Below are 14,083 nucleotides of genomic sequence, written 5' to 3'. Positions count from 1 at the left end.
CATCATGAAAAACAAAACTGGAGATGGAAGTGTTAGTTGTGTTTAACATCATAGTACAAAGAGTAGCTAATTATTACATACAGGCATATGAAATTATTCAACCCATTTACCATGACATTGTGGTGATGATGTGTCATTAAATCTAAAATAAATGGCAAAGTTAGAGTTAGACTGACAAACTGAACAATAGCTCAAATATCAACAACTGTCAAATTATTCAAGCGCCACATGCTATGCAGTAAATGAGGCTGAAATTGTGTTAGTCTTTCAGGAAGTTAAGCCTTTGGGAATGTAAATTATAATACAAACATGCTACAAAAATGTGACCGGCTAATAAAAACAATGTTTGGAAAACCATATGGGTTGAATGGGCATCATTATTTTTTTTTAATATTATATATGCTTTTTAAGTATACGATAGCAGGAGGAATTGCTTTTTTCCTTGTTTCATGATCAGATGTTTCAAATATGGAGGTGTTAAAGGTGAGGACAACAATGTAGTGAAAGTGATCAAACAAGGTAATTTCAAATGGTGTAGGCCTATGTGCCAGATAATGGTCTCCATTAATCAACACAAACTGATGTGGTCAGGGGCCACGAGTTATAAATCCAGTCAATCAGAAGTTAATGATAAAATAGGCCTAGGCTAGCCTGTTCTGTGCGTAATATGTAATTTAATTGATTGTGATACATTGTCTCTAATTTGTTTTCCGTGACCTATTCTGCTGACTGAAAATAGCAACAGCCTACAACATCAATCTCAGAGTTTCTCCTATTAAAGTGAGCAATGTTTAGAAAACCCCATCCACTCGCCTTCCTTCCACGGTTTATCATGACGTGATGTTTATTACCGACAATTAGGTGAAAGGTCGTAGCGGATATCCCATTGTAATATGTTCTGTAGTAACGACGACGAACTTCATTCATTGAGTATATTGGTAGGCCCCCAGTGATGTAATGTTTCTTTTCTTTTCTTTTTTTTTTTAAAGCGGGACGATTTTCAAAAAGTACAGAAACCTAGTCATAGTCAATGGGCGATGTTAAATCATCATAATAAGTGTCAAGTGGCAAGCACCAAACAAAAGACGAGTCTTTCATCAAGAACGGATTGATTGAGTGTCTGATCAATGGAGACGCGACGCACACGGTGTCGTTGGCTCATATATGTAGGAGGGAGTTCATCTGCTTCACTATGAGGTGAGCATCAAATCTCAACGCTAGGCCTGTTAATGATTAGTGATAGCCGCGTACTTAGAACTTGAGCGTGGAGTTTGGAGTCTGCCCTCCATCGAGATAGACATAATTGGAGTACTCTTGGATTTCTGTCTTCTCTCCGGCTCCTGTGTGGCCGCTCTGTCCGACTTCTTGGGCTCTCCTTTTGCTTAACCATGCAACAGCACGGCGTGGTCGCTTGTCTACTCCTCTCACTGTTTTCCTTCATTGCCTTAGCAGAGGGTAAGTGCTTTATCATCATATTCGGTGTTGTTGAATCAATGATTTCCAGTGCTGATCCAGTATTTTAAACGCTTAAGATTTAAGGGACACCATTAAAGACCACTATAAAGTTTACAGAGGTGTCTTAAGTGAAGGGATTCTATTTCAGTGGAATATTGAAGAGCTATTGAGCCTTCCTGACAATCTTTTTAAAAATCATAGTTCAGTATGCATGAGAGCAGATAACAAAACACCAAGGACTACTCAGCCTCTGAACTGAAAGCTTAGCCTATGTTTGATCTGTATGACCATAGAGCTTATGGAGGCCTACTATTATGTGTGTCACGGAATGTCTATTTACAAATCCTGTGTCAGAGTAAAAAGTCTACAGAGTAAACCCCTATCACCCCTGCTACTATGAAACTATCTCCCTATCTGTTTCATGCATTTGACCGTCAAATACTTTCCTCAGCTTTGTCCAAATGAATATGTTTTTTTTTTTGTTTTGTTTTTTACCTTACCATTGATGTATGTACTAATTTGACATGTGCTGAGGAGCACTGACCTGTGTGGCACAAATAATGTACAAGGGAGAGCATAGGGAAATGTCCCCTCTAAAGGCATTACTGATGGCCTCAGTGGCGCAACCCGGGAGTGACACGTCAGTCCTGACATGGTGTAACTGATCACTCTCAATCAGCCCTATCACTCCTTATCTCAGCATGATGATTGTTAATGCAGCATGGAATTAAATGCTATACAAAATTGGCAAGAATCACGTTTGGCCAGTCATGACCAAATCATTGTGAATTGATTGATCCACAATGTGAAATTCATGTATAAATCTCAGTAAGTTATGAATGACCAGTTTGACTTACATTTGTCTCTTAATGTTCAATGCATAACAGGTATTTTTTTGCGTTGGGCCGATGGCTGACTATCAATGATCCCTTTCAAACTGTGCTGTGCCTATAGTCAGTTAAGCAGTTGGGACGATATCTGTTATCTCAGACACATCTCTTGTGAACTAATATGACTTTAACATGTTGCTCAACATGATATCTGTGTCAGCGTAGAACATGATAGCAGTAGATAGAAGTAGAAAAACAGCACACAGGAGCCATGAGAATAGGTGTTTTTATGTAGGTGGAAAACTTGTATTGCAACCATTATAGATAGATAGATAGATAGATAGATAGATAGATAGATAGATACTTTATTGATCCCCAAGGGGAAATGCAAGTGCATTATGCAAAATACGGAAAGCCTTATCAGAGGGCAAATTCAATACCAGGTTTTGTTTTATAGCCAATGAATGAATGCTAAGACGACTAATTGCCCATTACAAACCTTTGATCAGAGCACCATTCAGATGTAACATTCAAATGATCTGAGCAATGACAGTTTTTCTTTTGCTGTTGGATCTTTCATACCAAAAGATTCAGTTACAGTTTTGGAAGAGGAGATACAGTGTATTTGCACACCTCCACTGTCATCATACATTAGAAATGTCATTGGCTGGCACTACACAACACCCAAATTCCTGATGACTTGCAGGAATTTCACTTATTTGAACATTAAAATCAGGATGTATCCCTGCTACTTACAGGCACACTCTTATGCTCTCCAGACCAGCAAATTCATTGTCCAAAGAAAAGAGCCATGCACTCCCATCACTTCAAAGATGTTAGTGACCACACGGCCATCCCTCGCCTCCTCCCCTGCTGTGTTGCCCCTCTGACCCCCCTCTCTGCCTGGGCGGCTATGTGTTGTTTCAGGTGCGGCCCCGGGCCCTCGGCTGGACAACCGCCGGCTGTATCGCTTCAGCTACAGCACTGACTTCCAGCTGGACCGTGCGCAGGGTTCGCGCCTCGGGGCCACAGGCTTCAAGATCTCCAGCGGAGTGGACATTAACTTGGCGTGGAGGAACCCTGACAATGAGGATGAACAGCTACTCCGTGTCGAGGTAAGGGCCCTGAGCTTTGGGGGGAAAGGCACAATATAGTGGGCAGTGTTGGTCATTTACATGAAGTATCCAGTTAATTTGGTGATAATTAGATGGTTTATCCCTGAGAGAAAATGTTGTCTTTATTTGACCTTTTTTCAAAATCTGTGCTTCCAACTGAACCTTTTCTTGGTAGTTAATACACCCTCACATGTGTTCAGAATGTATTTTGAAACGTTTTAAATGCTTTTTCCCCTTTCTAGCTTGTATTTCCTCCTCTATTTCCTGTCTCTGCATTCAAGTCATCACTCTCTAATCCTTTTGTCATTCTGCCCCTGACAGATCTCAAATGTCCAGATTGAGAATGCGCTCCCGCGCTCCGCCAAACATAACATCTTCAAGGGCTCCTCTGCTGCGGACATTCTTGGACAAACCAAACTGGCAGCACTGCAGACCCCATTTATGGTGTACTGGAAGCATGGAAAGGTATGTTTTGGAAAACTACTTGACAAACACATATGAGTCCTCATGGGGCAGGAAACCCTACAGATTATTAAGGATGAGTTCAGAGTTCACAAGATTCTGCATGTCAAGTTGCTGCAGTATTCTTGTATTTAGATATTACTGAAGTTGTGGTGGACTTCCAGTAATCAACCCTGTGTGTGTGTGTGTGTGTGTGTGGTTTTTTTCTCAGGTGAGGAGCCTCTTTTGCATCAAAGGCGAGCCTACCACCATCAAGAATCTGAAAAGGGGCGTGGCCAGCATGCTGATGATGCAGCTCAGGGGTGGCAAGATGTTTGAGGTAAAGTAGATGGAGCTGGAGATGCTCCTGCACACACACACACACACACACACACACACACATACACACACACACACACCCATATACAAACACTCATGCATCCATCACCAAGGAGTTACCCACTTTAAATCACTGAGCTGACTGTCTAAGAAACAGATGATAATTGATACGGAAAATCTGATGGAGGGAGAGTGCCAGGTGTTCAGGTTGAGGCTGTTGTTGACCTCAGGACTCTGTGTGCAGGCCGATGTTTCGGGAAAGTGTGTTGTGGAGTACAAGGCTACCAAGAGCCAGATGACCCGAACAAAAAACATGGACACCTGTAAAACCAAAGAGACTGGCTTCACCACCCACAGTCAGGTATGTGAGCACAGCCTCAGGATAATATCTAACACGCAATTAAATAATTTATTTCCCCATACATATCCTGTTCACTGTCTTCTCATCATGTGTCTAGTTATGTAATTTCAACATCTTCCCTGTCCTTCTCCTCCTTGTTCCATTTGTCTCATCTCTCTTACCGTATTTTGAACCTCTCCTTAGGTTCTTGGTGTGACCACCAAATCAAGCTCAGTCACCTCCATCACACTTGAAAATAACTTCATCAAGTCGGCTGTGGCCGAGGAGATCCACTCCCTGTCTACGAATGCCCGCCATGCTGTGTCTGCCCGCGTTACCTCCAGGTAGCTGAAGTAGTTCTTTAATCAGATGTCCTGTACTAATGGCGATTATATGCATTTGTGTTTACAATAAGAATGACAAAGGATTAATGAAGTTAACTATAGTGTTCCAATCATATATATAATATTGCTTCATCAGTACATTTGCATTTGTATTGTCTATGAACTGCGATGACATTTTCTATTCCCCCGCAACAGACAAACACTAACGCTGGAGACCACTGAGGCTGGACCAGAGGAGGTTGCTGGGAAGGATGCTGTTGGAGTGGTCAAATCACTCAATGACAATCTGATTTCTGTGGGCATCATGGCAGAGAAGATCAAGATCAAGTGTAAAAACTGCCCCAAGGTGAGCAGCTCATTGAACTCTTGAGTTTAAATTGCATAACCTTAACCTTTAACATATCCCTTTGTCTAAGTTCAAGTTTAGCCCATTGCTTCTGCTTAAACTAGGTTTTTCACCATAGCTCTAACGTTCCCAAGACCATACATTCAATGGCAAATATCTGCCATGTGCATTACAGTTTACAGGGTCATTTCATGCTCATGTTTCTGTTGTAATTCACAGCTGATGGACGTGTGGCAGGACGTGAAGAAGGACCTGGAGCCGGAGAACCTGTCCAAAGCCACGGCCCCTCGCAGCTTCCTCACCCTCATTCAGAGCCTGAGGAAAGCCAGCAGTGTGGACATCTTGGAAGTGCTAGCAAACTGCAGCAAGCCTTCCCTGTGAGTGTGGTCTCTGGCCCCGTGACCTGTAGTGACCCCTTTATCTTCTAGGGATCTTCTGTATATTTCCCCCTTCTGTCTGCCTCACCATCAAGCTGTTTATCGTTCATGTTCAGATCTTCAGGTTCCATCCCATGATCTGTATCTGTTTATCTATGTGTTGCATACCTCAGAGTCCCGCCTCTCCTGTCTCTGTTCTTGTTCAGAGAGTCATGTCCATTCTCCCTGACCTCTGTCCTGTCTCTCCCCCCCTCAGGCCTCAACTGGTGGATGCCGTCACCTCCGCTCAGACCCCTGCCTCCCTGGACGCAATCTTGAAATTCTTGGACTTCTCCAAGAAGGACGGGCTGATTCTTCAGGAACGCTTCCTCTACGCCTGCGGCTTTGCCTCTCACCCCGATGAGAAGATGCTCCAGACTCTACTGGTGAGCAGGCTGCCTCTTCTCCATCTACCTGTCACATACTGTACATAACAAACATATGGAAACTTGACATCCTACTGTAGGATATTCTCTATCCACCAAAAATCATTATTTGTTTAGCTCAATGAGTCATCATTGATCAATTTATTCCCACCTCATCATTTGTTAAGAATATTCCGCTAAGTGTATCGCAACATAGAGGTAGTAATTGATAGTGTATCTTTTCTTGTAGGACATTTCAAAGGGAAAGGTTGCCAACACTGATATAAAGGAGTCTTTGGTAATCATCATGGGGGCCTTGGTGAGAAAGCTTTGCCTGAAAGGAGGATGTGAACTGCCGGTGAGTGTCTTGCATGCTATTATCTATTGATGATGCAAGGAATGACTTCAATATAATTGCAAATAAAGTGGTATCCATCATCCTATCCCTATGATAGGTTTACTTTCATAGGTTGTTCACTTTGCTGTGATTGTTAGTTAGCTAGTTGAATTGATTGATGAACTGATCTGGTGGGTGTTGTTCACTTTGCTGTGATTGTTAGTTAGCTAGTTGAATTGATTGATGAACTGATCTGGTGGGTTTGGCTGTTGTGCAGACTGTAACGCAGGTGAAGCAGATGCTGCTCGAGGGCCCGGACAGCACGCAGGACGAGGCCCAGGTCCAGATGTACCTGCTGGGCTTGAAGAACTCCCTGCTGCCCGAGGCCATCCCACTGCTGGCCAAGTATGCCGAGTCTGAGGTCGGAGGCTTCAGCACCATCGCCATCACTGCCCTGCAAAGATACGATGTTGCCCTCATCACCAAAGAGGTAATTGAGATGGGTTTTCTCAGGGTGGGCTAATTGTTACTGGCTATTGCACTGGTCTGTTGAATTGTTTGAAGTATTTTTCAAAAAAGAGATTTTTGCAAATGTATTTATTTATAACTATTTTATATATTGTTTTCTATTTATTGTCATATCTATTTGTGTGGTCATATTAGAAGTACAACGGGTTGATAGATTAGCATTTAACAAACTCACAATGGCATGAATAAAGAGTACAACAAGATAGTATCTTTCCATTTTTACACTTGAATACGATTTCCATTTCATTTCCATTTTTACACTTTTTGGATTCTCATAAACTGCCCCATATCCAATGCCCCAAGATGGACTAGGCAGTGAATCTCTGTTGGCATCGCACACCATCATAACAACCCGGTTCTCCTTCCTCTCAGGTCAAGCATGCCCTGAACCGCGTGTACCATCAGACCCGGCGGGTGTACGAGAAGAACGTGAGGGTAGCGGCGGCCGACGGCATCCTCAGCAGTGACCCCTCTTACATGGAGGTGAACAATCTCCTCCTGTCCATTGGCCATCTCCCGCACGAGATGAACAAGTACATGGTCTCCAAGATCGAGGATGTCCTGCGCTTCGAAATGTCTGCCAGGTGAGTACAGTACAGCAGGGTTCCTGAGCACCAGCTAATCAGTGAACACACCCTAGTGCACAGCATCACCACAGTGTTCACCAGCTAATCAGTGAACACACCCTAGTGCACAGCATCACCACAGTGTTCACCAGCTAATCAGTGAACACACCCTAGTGCACAGCATCACCGCAGTGTTCACCAGCTAATCGGTGAACACACCCTAGTGCACAGCATCACCGCAGTGTTCACCAGCTAATCAGTGAACACACCCTAGTGCACAGCATCACCGCACAGTGAACACACCCTAGTGCACAGCATCACCGCAGTGTTCACCAGCTAATCAGTGAACACACCATAGTGCACAGCATCACCGCACAGTGAACACACCATAGTGCACAGCATCACCACACAGTGAACACACAATAGTGCACAGCATCACCGCAGCATGGAGCTGAACACTGCTACACAAGTTCACTCTTTAAAGAGAATATACCTAAAATGTGTCTAACTCCAAACTTCAAAGGAGGGCTCAGTGTTTCTTTTCTTTTTTTACTTTGCAGTAAAATAGTTCGTCAAGTGATGAAGGACATGATCTCTCACAACTATGACCGCTTTGCCAAGGTCGGATCATCATCCTCATATTCTGGCTACATGGCGAGTAAGTGTCCTCTTAGACCTAACTTGCTTGTGATGTAAACTTGTGTGTGTGTGAAATGGAGAGAGCGTCTTGAAATATAGGGAGAGTGTGTGAGTGTACAAATCTTCTTTGGCAAGTAACTATCAGAGCATTTTCCTGATTGTTGACCTCTCCTTCCTGGATATCTACAGAGGCCACTGATGTCACTTCCACCTACAGTCTGGACATCCTGTATTCTGGCTCAGGCATCCTGAGAAGGAGCAACATGAACATATTTGGCCTCAGCAATGTCGCCCTCCTTCATGGACTCCAGGTACTGCATCCTGATAATGATCATATATTCACATTGTTCACACAGTGGCCATTGTAAACCAAAACGAGGCTATAGGGTACACTGATACTAACCATATTGCAGTTTCCAAATTTTATTCATGTGTAATGTTGTAGTGTACTATAGATGTTTTTCTTGTTATTAAACAATCATTTATAATCTCATTTGCAGGTGGCTATCGAGGCTCAGGGCATGGAGTCTTTAATTGCAGCCACCCCTGACGAGGGAGAGGAGGACCTGGAATCATTCGCTGGGATGTCTGCCCTGCTCTTCGATGTCCAGCTCCGTCCTGTGACCTTCTTCAAGGGCTACAGTGACCTCATGTCTAAGATATTCTCTATGTCCGGGGACCCCATGAGTGTAGTAAAGGGCCTGATTCTCCTGACAGACCATTCCCAGGTTAGCACTGACTTCGCCCCGACTGCTCATACCCAAAATTGGAAAATGTCCAGCTAGAATGTAACACCATTTTCAACAAGTTAGGGGTGACTTAAGTTAATGGCATAAGAATGCATTATAGACAATTAATTGGACTCCTACATTTAACAATAGAAATGACTATATTATAATAATAATAATAATAATAATAATAATTATAAAAGAAGAACCTGCCTTTTATGTGTTAAACATTCCACCCCTCTTCTGTCTCCTATAATGGATTATCCATTATGATTAGAGATATTCCAATGAACACATTTGTGCTGCCATGTCTGTCCTCAGGTCATCCAGTTGCAGTCTGGACTGAGGGCCAATGCTGAGCTCCAGGGGGGCCTGGCCATCGACATCTCTGGAGGCATGGAGGTCAGCCTGTGGTACCGCGAATCCAAAACCAGTATCAACAACAGGTCAGAACTTTTTCATACAAAGACACTCGGTTTGTTATAACAAATAAATTGGTGTTGGTCAGAATTGGGGTTAGGGGTTGGCATATGTACCAAAATTTCAATCGGTGCATGTGTGGATATCTTCTCAACACACTACCCAATTTAATTTGGAAATGTCAATGAACATGCCTGTTGAATGAATTACAGGAGTGTTTATTGTCACCTCTAAATAGCTAGCTGCCCTCAGACAACTAATTAGCTTGCGCTATAATTTAGCAACGGCACTGGTTGTCCTTTACTCACTGTTACTCCCTTATTCCATGCGGCCACCCAAACCCCCCAAGGAGTTTCTGGTCACCAGAAGCCAGTAGTGACCAGGCCTGGTAAAGCCTTTCGTAATCCTGCTGGGTCATACATCGGCAGAGATGGCAGGACAGCCTCGTCTTTGTCTCTGGCGGGAATTTCAGCAGGCATCCGAGCGCCAGCGTGTGCCAGCGGGGCCCAACGGGCAGAGGCAGGTGTGGGGATCAGGGGAGGTGGCGTAGCTCTTCCTGGTCCGCGGACACACAGACAGACAGGCTATCTATAGGACTCCCTCTGAAGCCCTGGTGCTGTCTAGTGCCAGGACATGCTTCAGCCCCTGTGGCCACACACACAGAGAAAGTTCGGCCCAGGGGGTTGTAGGCTATCCAAATACAGGACGACCGTGTTGAATTCAAGAGCCCTTAGGCTATACGGTTTCAGCGTGTATTTGGTGTCCTTCAGGCGTGCTTGATATTGTTTCATGGTGACTAGGTATAGAGCCTGTGGCTACTAGGTATAGACCATTAAGGCTCTAATGACGAAGTTGCATGTGGATTTATGAGTAGGACCCAGAGTAGCACATCCAAGCTCTGAGAGATTTACACTGGGTGACTTTTAGCATGTCCAACAACAAAGTGATCTGCTTCCATTTATTTTTACTTTTTTCTTTCATAAACGGTTTCATTAAATGACATAAGTCTCATGTGAAATCTTGATTAGTAATATGCTTTTTTCCAAAATATTCTGAAATTTCATGGCACGCTGGAATGAACCAATTGAATGTTTCTGTTTTCCATAGGGGAGCGCTGGTGGTGGCAGGTGATGTGACTGTGGATGCAGACTTTGTAAGCACGGGGATGGAGGTGAGCTTCGAGACGGAGGCGTCTCTGGACTTCATCACCACAGTGCAGTTCTCCGAGTACCCCTTCCTGGTGTGCATGCAGATGGAGAAGACCACCTTCCCCTTCAGGTAAGAAATACTTTACACAATATACTATACACAATACTTTACAAAATACTTTACACTTTATACTTTACACTTTATACTTTACACTTATTTAGACTAAGCTTGTTTTGGTTTGGTTTGGTTTCTTTGTTCACTGGTAGTGAGTTGCTGTTCTAGAGTTTGCTGTTAAAACGGTTTTTTTTTAGCCAAAATGTCTTTGCTTGTTGCTGTCAGTCAGTGCTCAGTGGGTTGTGTTGTCCCTCTGGTGCAGGGAGGTGCTGGCCAAGTTCGAGAGGCTGCCTCAGGGCAAGCAGTTTGTGTCTCGGCGAGGCCGGAGCCAGCTGGTGCCGGGCTCGGAGTTCCCTCTCCACCAGGCCAACTCTGACATGTGCAAGCGCATCCACGCCGAGGACGACTGGTAGAGGAGCAGGAGCAGGAACAGAGGGCCTGTATACGGGAGCAGGGGCACTGCCAGTGGACTTGCTTAACAGTGTGAATGTGTGGAGATTTGTCAGAATGTACAGATATGCTGGGCTCATTCAAATAATACTGAAAAGGAAAAATATATAATGATTTGTTTACTTTTTGTGGAGGATTCACATGTAATGATTATTTGAATGATCTCAGTGTGTTTACTTAGGCTTATGTCATTTCACCAGCAAGACTAATCCTTTTCCTCCATGCTTCATCTTAGCAGCAAAGTTACAGTATTTATTTTTTAACAGAACGCATTAACAAACATCATCCCTATAGCACCAAAGCCGGAGGACTGAACATAACTCTGAGACCAGCTCCCTCTTACATGCTCACACAGAATGTTTACATGCTTCAGACTATTTAAACCATTTCAGCCGAAAGTCATCACACTCATCTTGAACCACCTCAATTCCAATAGTGTCTGCTGCACGTCTTCTATACACTGAGTGTGAATGTCATGTTTTAAGTTGTATGTGTATGTATACATATCCTTTTGTGTCCTGTGTAAGCACTAGTCACGCCATGCTGAAGGGTATCTATATGTACAGTATGTGTAAATATATATGCAAGTGTTGACACTGACCCAGAGTGTACTCAGGTAAACATAAGCCACTGATAGGGGTTTATTGAGAATGCAGATTTCAACAGTGGGCCTTGTTTTGACTTGTTAAAAATTCTTACTAGCTAATTTGAGGAGTTGGTGAGGTGCTTCATTTTTTTATGAAACTCTCCAGGGTATGAATGGAACATTTAGCATTATTATGATGTGTCCTTTTTTTTATTGTGATTCATGTTTAACATCAAGGAGCAATTCTGGTTGATAACTAGCTGTAATTTTTACCCCCCTCAAAATGGAAACTAATGTATCTGAAATATTTATTGTGAAATGAGTGCTGTACCACTATTGTACAAACCGGTACAATCTCTCTTCACTTCTATATGGGTCAGATCTAGTGCAAACCTGCATCAGAGCTGCAGCCATCTGGACTGTGTCTTGAGCTACTTCTGTTTTGCTTGGATGGAGCCATGTTGAGTTGCCACAGTCTCTCACACATCGGTGTATTATTGCTATCATTCGCACCAATTCATCTGATCTCACACAAGTTGCAGTGAAATATTCACAGTGACAATATGTACTGTGGAGCCTGAGGACACAGAGAGAGTAATGTGTGTAATTGTAATTGTGTTTGTATGTTTGTGGCTTTGAATGTACCACAAACCTGGATGAAGTGCTTTGTTGCCTTAACATGTATTTTTTGACGTTTTGTTGGGTAGTATAAAAAAAAATACAAATACAAAGGCTATGTTGTTATGATTTTGTCAGTGTGTTCAGTGTTTATCAGTGGGAGAACACATTAAATAATTTGAGTGTAAGGTTTGATAAGACAAGACCAGACGAGAGTGATGATTAACAGGCTGAGTGATGTAGAAATTATGAATTTCAGAGGTTGTCCAAAGAGTATCGAACCAATCAGTTCTGAAGTCTTTCCATCACATCTATTTGTGGTGAGCAGGCCAGAGGTCTGATTAATGGGGAGTGATTAAGATGAGTGATAGATCGCAACATGAACCTGCCCACAGGTTGGCTCCTCTTCTGCAGGGTGGGGGAAGTCCAGGGTTGATGCCAGGCCACCAGCTAATTCCCACAGACCATCAGTGACGCACACCCACACGCGTGCATACTAACCATTACAATTATTGGTTCTTACTCACACACACACACACACAGATATAGAGGCATAAACATGCACCACAAACTGGAACAAACACGCTCATTAAAAGACACAAACACACACACACACTCTCTCTCTCTCTCACACACACACACACACACAGGCTGTCCTCACATCTCCAACAGCCACTGAACCCCCACACTGTCTGCAGTGGCCACAAACCACAAGATGACTTGGATCAGTCAGCCCATTCCAGAGCACATTTCAGCAACCCTCTCCCAACCGGCCAGTCTGTGGGGCCCAGAGGGCTGGCGTGAGAGAAGAGGAACTCATACTGACAGGTTGAGTCTGAGACGAGCACTGGGGCTAACTGTCCACACACTTACTTCATTTACTTGGGTTTCATATCTATACCAATGACATAACAATGCTAAGAACTCCTTTCTGCGCACATTACAATAAGCTAATATAAAATGGAACTTAGCATAGTGATGTGACTTAACAATTCTGGTATGTCCCCTACCTAAACAATCTACCAATTAGATACCTTTGAAAAAAAGAGCATGGATAGAATAGGTAGTTATCACACTTCAATGATTTTTCTAACAAATAATATACACAAAGTACAGTAGAGACTCTTAAAATAAACATGTTTGGAGTCGTGGGCCTTTGATGCTGCTTGTCTTCTCTGTTCCGCTTGGGGGCAGATACCCCCCAACCTGACAGGCAAGCCGTCGCCAAGGGTGCTGACCCCGGACACAGCAGAGCAGCTGGGGGCGAGGGGGTGTCTGTCAGTCTGAGCACTACCATGGCGACCGCGTCAACAAATGCACAAACTGTCAGGTGGGACTAATGCCACGAGGCAGCTGATGTTACAGTGGCCCTTGGAAAGCTTACCTTCCACGCTGGCAGACACCCAAGCCTGCACCACAGAGGAGTTGCAGTGTAAATCAACTGCCACCATCAACAACAACTGTTCTGCAGCCTCCGCCAGGTTCAACAGCATGGACCTCCACTCAAAGGCCTCGTTTCCTGCTCCAGTTCTCCCTCCTCTCCACATGCAGTCTCTCCATCTTTATTGACTGCCTGCTTCTCTCTTTCTTTCTTTCAGTCACTCCTTGCACCCTCTCTCTCTCTCTCTGTTAAACATACACACACACAGCATTCTAATCCCTTACAGTTGGTAGAAAATGTATAGTGTCAGTTGTTGGATTGTTATGGCCCTTGTTCATAAGGCTGGCAAAATGAATCCTGTGTAAGGCAGAATATTAATACACTGGTTACATATTTTCTAAACATAAGTGATCATAATCATATGTGATAAAAATCACATATGATTAAAATAGCTTAACACTATTACCTATTACAACACCAGTAGCCATACAGTGAGACTGAGTGAATGACATCAGTACAACATGATTTAAATAAAATGATCAAACATACAACACAACACAAGCATTAAACACAGGC

The 14,083-nt window shown here is 43.5% G+C and overlaps 1 protein-coding gene across 1 annotated transcript; it reads left to right on the top strand.

Moving 5' to 3' along the window:
- Positions 1 to 1,208: 1,208 nt before the first annotated feature.
- Positions 1,209 to 12,258, top strand: LOC121714163 (microsomal triglyceride transfer protein). Its single transcript, XM_042099405.1, has 18 exons — positions 1,209 to 1,455; positions 3,213 to 3,400; positions 3,722 to 3,865; positions 4,074 to 4,181; positions 4,425 to 4,541; positions 4,725 to 4,864; positions 5,060 to 5,210; positions 5,430 to 5,587; positions 5,844 to 6,012; positions 6,242 to 6,349; positions 6,606 to 6,818; positions 7,229 to 7,440; positions 7,983 to 8,080; positions 8,251 to 8,372; positions 8,562 to 8,789; positions 9,111 to 9,235; positions 10,317 to 10,487; positions 10,735 to 12,258. Exons 1-18 carry the CDS (start codon positions 1,389 to 1,391, stop codon positions 10,883 to 10,885), a joined length of 2,670 nt encoding a protein of 889 aa, XP_041955339.1. The 5' UTR covers positions 1,209 to 1,388; the 3' UTR covers positions 10,886 to 12,258.
- The last annotated feature ends 1,825 nt before the right edge of the window (positions 12,259 to 14,083 follow it).

The sequence above is a fragment of the Alosa sapidissima genome, chromosome 1 (assembly GCF_018492685.1).
Source record: "Alosa sapidissima isolate fAloSap1 chromosome 1, fAloSap1.pri, whole genome shotgun sequence".
Lineage (NCBI taxonomy): Eukaryota > Metazoa > Chordata > Actinopteri > Clupeiformes > Clupeidae > Alosa > Alosa sapidissima.
This window is presented reverse-complemented; position numbering and strand designations above follow the sequence as displayed.